The 9,410-nt window shown below is 42.1% G+C and overlaps 1 protein-coding gene across 1 annotated transcript in view; it reads right to left on the bottom strand.

The window, feature by feature from the left end:
* Positions 1-1,833: 1,833 nt before the first annotated feature.
* Positions 1,834-9,410, bottom strand: part of THSD7B (thrombospondin, type I, domain containing 7B) — a 282,324-nt gene continuing 274,747 nt past the window's right edge. Inside the window, exons 25-27 of the mRNA XM_009318936.1 lie at positions 7,959-8,151; positions 4,310-4,397; positions 1,834-2,486 (exon numbers count right to left, since the gene is read on the bottom strand). Of these exons, the coding sequence (XP_009317211.1) occupies positions 2,405-2,486; positions 4,310-4,397; positions 7,959-8,151 (363 nt within the window). The 3' untranslated portion in view covers positions 1,834-2,404. The remainder of the gene's footprint in view (positions 2,487-4,309; positions 4,398-7,958; positions 8,152-9,410) is intronic.

Genomic DNA, 9,410 nt, shown 5'->3' with positions numbered 1-9,410 from the left:
TTGCCGCCCATGCTGCGTGCATTGGTGTAGATGCACTTGAGCTGGGCTATCGATTTCGCTCCCAGCATTGGCATGCCACCCCTCGGCTCATCTCTAGTGAGATAATGTGGTAACACACTGATGTTTTAGTTGTTGCTAAGCAGTGTTTATACTAAGTCAAGGACTTTTCAGCTTCCCATGCTCTACCGACTGAGAAGGCTGGAGGTGCACGAGAAGCTGGGCTGGCCAAAGGGATATTCCATACCATGGGACATCATGCTCAGTATAGAAACTGGGGGGAGTTGGCCGGGGGGTGGCGATCCCTGCTTGCGGACTGGCTGGGCATCGCTTGGCGGGTGGTAAGTGGTTGTATCACTTGTTTTATTCTGGGTTTTGTTCCTCTCTCTCTGTTGTTGTTTTTCTTTTCATTACAATTTATTATTATTATTATTATTATTATTTTATTTCAATCATTAAACTGTTCTTATCTCAACCCACAAGTTTTCTTACTTTTGCTCTTTCAATTCTCTCCCCCATCGCACAGGGGCGAGAGGGTGAGCGAGCAGCTGTGTGGTGCTTGGTTGCCGACTGGGGTTAAACCACGACAACATTTTACTCAAAGGTTTAGTACAGGGCATTGTTAGAAAAGATTTGGGTCCCTGATGTTACTGGGGAACACCAGATCCTGCTTTTTATACCATAAACAGTTATAGCTCTAAGGTAGAAAGTAGGGCCAGCTGAACATCTTCAGGGCCAGCTGAACATCTTCAGGGCCAGAAATAAGTGAGACAATTTCCCCTTGCAATTCCATCAGCCTTTTTTTTTTAATGCAGGAACAGGAAAGCGCATTCCTGACCTTGATTCGATGACACAGTATCATCCCAATTCGATGCTGCAGGAGAAATGCTGAACGGGAGGGATCCTGACCTGGGGAAGGAAACCTAGCTACACTACCATCATTTTTTCAACGAAACCGTAATATCCAAATCACTTTACAAAGCCGTGAACAGCAACATAACAAGACGAGCATTGCCTTCTGCCCTAGTCATACCCTCCTCTTGTGATGATCCGCTCTGAAGTAACTGCGGATTGAGAAGGACCACATAGGTGCCAGGCTGGTAACAATTCTTTTTTCCTCTTCTTTCTAATTATTGGAATAAGCAGCAGCACTGAGCTAAAAATAAGACCAAGCATTCTCCAGATCTGCAATTATTCTCTCAACTTGTACTTGTCTACAATATTTCCTTCACTAATCACTACAGCACAAAATATGCCAGAATTGTTTGAAATGCGAGTCCAATCTCAGACACAGTAAGACTAATAACAAATGTTGTTTACACACATTTAATTCAACATACCAGAAGCAATTTTCTCGCTCTCTTTAGCATTTTATTTGCTTATAATTACAAGTCAATACCACAAGATGGCACTTTCTTACTTGTGACACACACTATTATAAACACTTACCCTCTTCAAATGTTCCCAGATGTTTACGACATGTAACTTCTCAGTGGTTTCGAAACATTTAAAAAAGCAAGACCTTCTACAAACTGCATTTGTGTTTGATGTATATTAAATGAGGTCAGGTAATTAAATTCAAAAAAAGAATTTATAAATATTTCAGATAAGAAAATTTAAATACAAAAGCAGAGTTTGTATTAATTAAACCGAATAACAATTTAAACTGGCCATAACGTATCTACATGGTTTAATTTAATTTAAAATACTTTTTAAACAATCAAATCCTCTAGCCATTCATCAAAACGCCTATCTACTCAACTCTTTAAAAAATATTCTTGATTAAGAAACCACCTATGCTTTTTCATAACAATCCTTATTCTGTCCTGTAGGTGGAAATGAAGCAAAATCATATTCCAGACTAGAAAACAGGATAAGAAGGAAGAAGCTTTAAAAAACCTGGTAATTTCAGACACTTCAACTCATTCTTCCTTGCGTTTCTCAGAATACATGATCCGGTTTTAAAGTCTTTGAACGAAATGTAAACACTAGAAAACTCATTGTTGAAATATGTGAAGAATAAAGAACCCTGCACTAATATAGTGCATAATGATGCTTTGTCAAACTTGTCATTTACAGTAAATGTCACATTTTCCTCAGGATTGTCATGCCTTTTTTTTTTTACTAATTCCTTTTGATGTCTGTAGATTCTCTTATTTTTTTTTCATTCCCATTGCTCAACAGGAAGAGATGTATTTTCTGGTCTCTTCAGAAAAGTTTCACAAGATCCAAGTCTTTGACTCAATTTTTTTTAATAAAGAGGCGGCAAAATTTTAAGCTTGCAATATTCTGTTCTGCCCAGTATATTACACATCAGGACATTCCTCAAAAAACTGAGAAGTCGGAGAGTTCCAAAAAAGAAAGCAGTTAAGGCAGTCGATGTCTACATTTGGGTTTCTTTTTTACGTTACATATCGATGTCTCCGTCATAGGCTAAGGTTAGAGGCTTCTGCTGCGGAGGAGTGCTTTGATGCTGCTTTGTTTTTTTGCTGCAAGAAAAATATTTCAGGAGACAAAATTATACACTGTAATAAGCTCAGAAACGTCATAAAAAAACAAACTTGGAAAAAAAAAATCAACTTCCCACACCGGCTATTTCATTTTGCAATGAGGTGACACTGCAGTCCAGTGACTGCTTCCAAGAAAAACCACATGGACCTGCTTGTGTGCTATTACGTGTGTGGTACGGACACACAGCCTGCCGAAAACGGGCAGCCAACTCTGTTCTTCATCTGAAGAGGACATGAAGCATATTCGTCTCCCCTGCCTTCTCACAGCTGACAAAACAAGGAACACCTCACAGAAAAATTGAAACATGAACTGTCTAGGAGTGGGATATTCTCATTTTTCCTTTGGCACGGTATTGAAGCAACAGTAATTATTATTGAGAAATACACTTCCTCACCAGCCTTCGAGTGACAGAGAACTAAGCGATGTTATTTAAAAAATCCTCTGTATGCTCCACTGGGAAGCCACAGAGAAATGGTAGCTACATGGCTTGGAACATAAGGAAGCTGCAACTCCTAAGCAGCATCCAAACACTGTTATTTAAGCTTTTAACTGAAGAGAGAGACTGAGAGAAAGACTAAGAGAGTGAGAGAGAATAAACTGATTTTGGATGAAAGAGGGCAATGGTGCTGTCAGGCCACGGTTGTGACTCCCCGGTTGCCTGCCCCGATCTGACAGGGGTTGGGGCAGCTTGCACCATTCATGTTCGTAAAGCCCAGGCCAGCTCCATGGTCCTCAGGGACAGCTGTGGGTGTTGCAGGACACACGGACGCTGGCCACTGCTCCCTTCGTATCCTCCAAGACGCATCAATGGCAGCGCCTTGCCACATGTTCAAACCAGAGAGCGCAACACTAGCTCTGTCAAGCCAGCCCTACCACCCCTGCCCGGGGCGACGGCTGCTTTGGAGGAGGGCAGACATCTCCCCCACCCGTAAAGCCCACCACCAGTGACGCACTGGTGTTGACCGGGGCTTCGGTACACCCGGTACCCTCTCTCTAACAGTGGCTGGCAACAGCAGCTTTAGACATAGGACATGTTTCCACCTAATGTATTCACTGCAAAAACCTATTTAGGGATTTCCTGAGCCGGAGCGTACATCCAGAAACCCACAATTAACACCAAGAGACCCAATCTCCTGTGAACTGTTATGCCATCTTTGAATCCATTTATCTTCCTGGCATGCACAGTCCCCAGCAGCAGTAAGCTCACAAGGTAATAATGCACTGTGTGAAAAATAAAATCTTTTGTTTATTTTAAATGATCATTTCATCAGATGCCTCCTACTTCTTATATTGTGGGAAATAAAAATTCCCTAGCGCCCTTTTCTACTCCATTCATGATTTCATAGATCTCTATTGTATTCCCACGTCAAACATAATTTTCCAGCTGAATGCCCCTATTCTATTTAGTCCGTCCTTGAGCGGAAGCCAGCTCCTCGATCCAATCAGCCTCCTTGCCTTTTTTTCAGTTGTACTTTTATCTTTTTTTAAAGAATACAATAAAAAGCCCTTTCTAATCCCAGCAGAAGTCTGAATAAATATAAGGGCCTATTGATAACCAAAAATAATTCCTTCCCTGCACGGCCACCACACTTCTTCATGATTACATCGGATAGCATTTATAATTTGGAGAGTTTTAAATTACTCTGAGGTAGGGGCCAAATGAAGGCAGTTAAGTAATCCAAGCTCCATCCTTTCCTAAAGCCTTGAGGATTAAATCTCTGCAACACAGAGCGTTGTGATATATTTTGGATTGTTTAAATAAAAGCAACCTAGCTTTTATTTAAGGACATGCCATACTCACCACATCAGGTAGGATGTAAAAATCAGGAAAACTATGATGAGGAACCCACCAGCTGACACTCCGTATACCCACATCTTCAGTTTACCATCTGTTGGAAGATGAGGAAGAAGGACAGGGGGAGAATAAAAAACTTTATTCTAAAATACACAAATCCTTAAGAGATTAAGTAAAGAGAAAGCACACAAGCAAAATTAGTAGCATCATTGATGGGAAACACAGCAAGGCCTGGCTGGGAATGATCCATAACCCCCATATTTTTGATAGAAAAAAAAGATTCCTGTAAAAATCAATCGTTTTAAAGACCAAATCTTAACTTTGGTAAGGAGCGAAGATTTTCCTCAATGAAAACGGAAAATGAACCCTTCGTCTCGGTTTTCCAAAGCAGCATTATTCCACAACCTCCCCTCTGGCTGAGCTCCCGCAGTTCATTACGGGCAGCCCGGGCTTACGGTGCAGCACAAGAAATACAACCCGGCCAGGCTCCTGCCCGTGGAAAGGAGCAGGGGCACGAGATAATTGCAGAACATTCACTCAGGAGCCCCAGCGGCTGCTCCGGCAAAGGCAGTTCAATGTTGAGCTGACCCAGACAGAAACGCAGGTAACACCTGATATGTTTAGCCTAAAGAAAAGGGGACTGAGAAGGGATGGGATTGTTCTCCGCAAATACTCGGGGGTTAACTGGGGTAAACACCAGTGAGCACAAGCAAACAAGCTACTTAGAGCTGAAATTTGCTTGGGCAACAAAGGGGAACAAATTCGGCTTAGAATAAAAACAAGAATACGCTTTGTAATAGTAAAGGGGATAAGGTTGTGCAAGAGCTTTCTAGTTGGGCCACAGGAGCAGGAGACATTACTGGCTTTAAGGCAAGGTAAGGCTCTTGATAGGACTGTTTGGGTTGCAACAACAGGGGACCCACTCTGCGACCCTTGCAGGAACCCCTCCACGCACGTGTGAGCTTGAGTGTGTTGAAACATTTCCTTCTGATAGAAAGTCTCAAAACACGTTATTGGGACAGGTCCTTAATTACAAGCTTTGCATTAATAATAATAATTTTTAAAAGATCAATATCTCCGTTTCTTGCTCCGTTCTGGCTGTACAGCTTTCCTTGCGGGGAGAAGCGATGGTATTTTTTCCATGCGGCAGTGATTCACATCAACAGAGCTGTTAATACATACGGGAGGCAGGCATACGAACCTGCGCCGTGCCCACAGACATGGTTTGACAGAGGCCATTTCAAACTCAGTCATGCGAGCGGGGAGTTACTTCACGGGACAATCGCCGAGCCTGTTTTACATTTTATGTTTGAATGATGAATTTTTTCAAAGGGAAACATATTTAATCAGATCCCCATTCTTTCTCTTTTTTCTTCCAGGCTTTGTGGAAAGGCTGAGTACCTCTCACAGATTTTCTCTTCTCCTTGAAACACTCATAGTGTATCTCCCATGTGAGAAGAGCTCCGTTCGTCAGGTCTGGGTTTTTTTGCTGAACCCTGGGTATGAAATTTGTCACCCTCTCAACTGGAGATGGCCAAGAAACATTTAGCAGTCCTGCAAAGGGCCTGTCACAGCCACAAAAAGGCATCCTACCATGTCTGCTATGAAGGCAGCTATGCTCTCCATCCCCAACATAAAGGCATTGGACCATCTCATCCTACAATTTAAACAATGCTATTTAAATTGCCTCTCAACTTGAAAAAAGTTTCTGTACCTGAACTCTGGCCTCCCAGAGTGTGGTAAAGAAAGGAAAAACACAGCCTGATTCAAAATCAGTTCTGTGCACTCCTGCAGAGCATTTAAAAGAACAAAAACATCAGCCTCATTAAATCATAATAAAATTTGTGTTCCAAACTGTAAACGGGAAGGGAAATCACAAATTAACTGGAGAAAGGCACGTATACTTTTACTGACAGATATAAGTCCTTAGACATACACAAATGTCAAGGACTACGGTACAGAAGGGCGGTAAATGCCATCCATACAGGGAGCATTCACCATAGACCTGCTATCAAGAGCGTAACTGGTAGGCAACAGCAGTATCCTGGCTTAGCTAGCAGTAATTATTGCAAACCCCCAGACTAGTAAGCCTGAGAGCCTGTTTAAGGGGAGTAATTGCATATTTTGTCAAGAAGTTAGACAAAGGGGAGTGATTTGAAGAACACCAGCCTTGAGCTGGGGTCTGAAGGGCACGTACAGACTGAAGTTACCTGCAGGATGCCATAGGGTTGGTGATACACTTAGCACGCATGGAGCACGTTTATTCCTTTCCCATATATTGTTTCTATAACATTTCTGCCCTAAAATTAAATAACACCATGTTCTGTAAAAGCTCCTTAGTCCCTATTTCTGTCTTGTAGTCCCTGGGGGAGAACTGGCTCACAGATGCTGCACTGAGGACAAGCTCACCAGAAGCTTTCAGGGCTGCAGCCTTGAACGCTGATTTAAAAAGAGAGGATTGCAGCATCCACCTACACCTCTCTCCCTTTTTCTAACCCCATAAAGGTACCAGCTGAAGAGATGACACCCAAGTAAGACAGCCTACAGAGGGTCACGGTTGCTGACAAAAAGGCAATTAACCCCAAACCTGTGACTCAAACTGCCGGTGAACTGCGTGGGCTTCCGGATGATGGGTTTGATTGAAAACCAGCCAACTTCAAAAGGCTTTGGACTGAGCTCTATGAGCTCGGAGACTGTCAACGCAAAGGTTAACTACTGTATGCAAATCAAATATGTAAATGTAACATTCAAAGTGTGATCATATATATCAGACAGAATTATGGCTCCCTGAATCCCGTAACAGAACCTTTTCTTACATGTTTTCTAAAGTCTCGTGTTCGTTACAGACTAATAGGGAACAAATGCAACGTCAGGTAACAGAGGAGGGGGAAGACTGCACTGCCAGTATTTTAGAGTACGGGGAGAACTAATGACACCTTTGTCTGCCATTTTAAACTCCTATTTGCATTTTAGAAATTGATTTTGAACAAATTAATCTTGCAAAATAACAGCCAAAATCGTAGTCGGCTGCTAGAGCTACAGCACCAGTCCTGTGGACCAGTCTGGGCACATCCAGTACGCGCTTCCAAGCGGGAAGCATTTTATGGTCTGGAAGTTAAAGATCCTGCCTGGGATGCACTGCTTGGGCACAGCAGCTTGCCTGCTTTTTGTGGGGCGTTTTTTAATGTCTTAACTTCAACACCTAAAACTGTAAACTCTACACTTTCTACCCTGTTTTTTTCATATACTTTTGAAATATGGCAAGAAACAACGAATGTTTTCTTTAATGAAATCTTCAGTACTTTCTGCTCCGAATCTTCTGAAGCGCTAGTGATCAATATCTTTCCTGGTCCAAACATATTACTTCTGGAAACATCATCAGATAATAGTTGTAAGCATCCCCCCAAATCACATATGAGTATACTTTTGCAAAGTGTTATTGCTTCATTCTGTCTTTGCTATCTCTCAACATAAAAGATTGCGATTACTCTGTATAGGCACAAAGGAATGAAAGATGGCACGCGAGTTAGAAATTGGGAGGCTGCTCTGCAGCTCCCAGACACAATTTCTGATGTTATGATCTACAAAACTTGTGCCTTTCTTCTACAGAAACATTGTAAAGACAATTTATTCCATTCATATTTAAGTTTTTCACCTGGATTAAAAGGTTGAATAGACCATCCTTTGAAAATGTCATGCATTTTTGAGTTGACAGGTTTATTTTTTCCAGCAATGGTCTTAACATCAGCTTTCTTATCTTCTAAACCTGGTACCTTCATGCAGTAATCCAGGAAACCATTTGATCTCATTATTTCTGTATATCCTCGCTCACAACCGCAGACTCCTCTCTAGGCGATAAAAGGGAATTCAGTATTAAACCAAATAGCATCCTCTCACAGAACAGTGCAAATTGTAGGCAAACTATGAAGAAACTGCAAGGTATATCCTGCACAAGCAACTTCACCACTGCCAAACCAAACAAGCCAGGAACCGGTGCCCGCAAACCCATTTCAGTTCAAAAAGCCAAAATATATTTGGGGAATTGGTTGAAAAAGAGTCAGTAATCACGGAGAAGCCCAACATACAAACATTTTCATCCTAACAGGCTTAATAACAGGCATCTGTGGCTTGACCCAAACTCCTCTTGTCAATAACAATTTTCCCACTGACCCTGCTGGGCATTACAAGAGACGAACAAGAAACAACCCCACTTCAGACCCAAACCCTCCGGACGTATTTCCACTCCGGTATTTCACAGGGCTATCTGAAATGAAGCTTGCTTTCTTACGGCCAAATATCCACTGCCCTGGATCAGCCTAAGCAGTTTCTTCAAGAGGTTTCTTAGAAGTCTCTGGTTTGCTAAATAGATACTCCATTTTCTGGTTTTCTACTTTGAAACAGCTTTTTTAGATTTTTAGTTTTTCTTTGCCAATTATCTTATAATTACAATGCCTGTCTGAGGGTCTGATACCCTCGGTGATGATCCAAACAGGCGATTAATTTACAATCTCTGTGATAAGAATTTAACTCTTGACATCAGTTTTGCTGCCACAACATCCACCACTTGTTGACAGACATGATCTTGACCTTTTTTGGACAAAAGGTGAAGTCTCAGGAGTTTTTATAGCTCATAAATTCATGCTTACCCATCATTTTTATGTTCCTATAGGCTCTGAGCACTCTCATGACCAACCCTCTCAGCCGCATTCAATTGCTCATGAGCCAGTTTCCAACGGCAATTCCTCCCACCAGCTACTCATATGAAGCTGAGACCTGTGGAGGCCATTTTCAAAATACAAATATCTAAATCCCAACTGCCCCGGCTACTTTAAGGGTCCTTGTTTTTATACTCTGTCACAGTACTGACACAGATAAGGCATTTTGGGAAGCTCTTACTCTGGAGTTTGGTACTGCAGGAAGGGACATTTGCAACCTCTGGGCTCACATTTGCTCAGAGGCAAAGAAGTGGCAGTGGCTCAAAGATTCAGCAGGTGTTGCAGATGCTCAACATTTCAGGAAAACAGGTCACTTCCAGGTTTTGCTTCAGAAGATAGTATGGGGATGGTGGGATCACGCGCTACAGCTTCCCTACCACTCACGGGGGCTT

The sequence above is a fragment of the Pygoscelis adeliae genome, unplaced genomic scaffold (assembly GCF_000699105.1).
Source record: "Pygoscelis adeliae isolate BGI_AS28 unplaced genomic scaffold, ASM69910v1 Scaffold222, whole genome shotgun sequence".
NCBI lineage: Eukaryota > Metazoa > Chordata > Aves > Sphenisciformes > Spheniscidae > Pygoscelis > Pygoscelis adeliae.
Note: the sequence above shows the minus strand (reverse complement) of the source record. Positions and strands in the feature narration are given on the sequence as shown.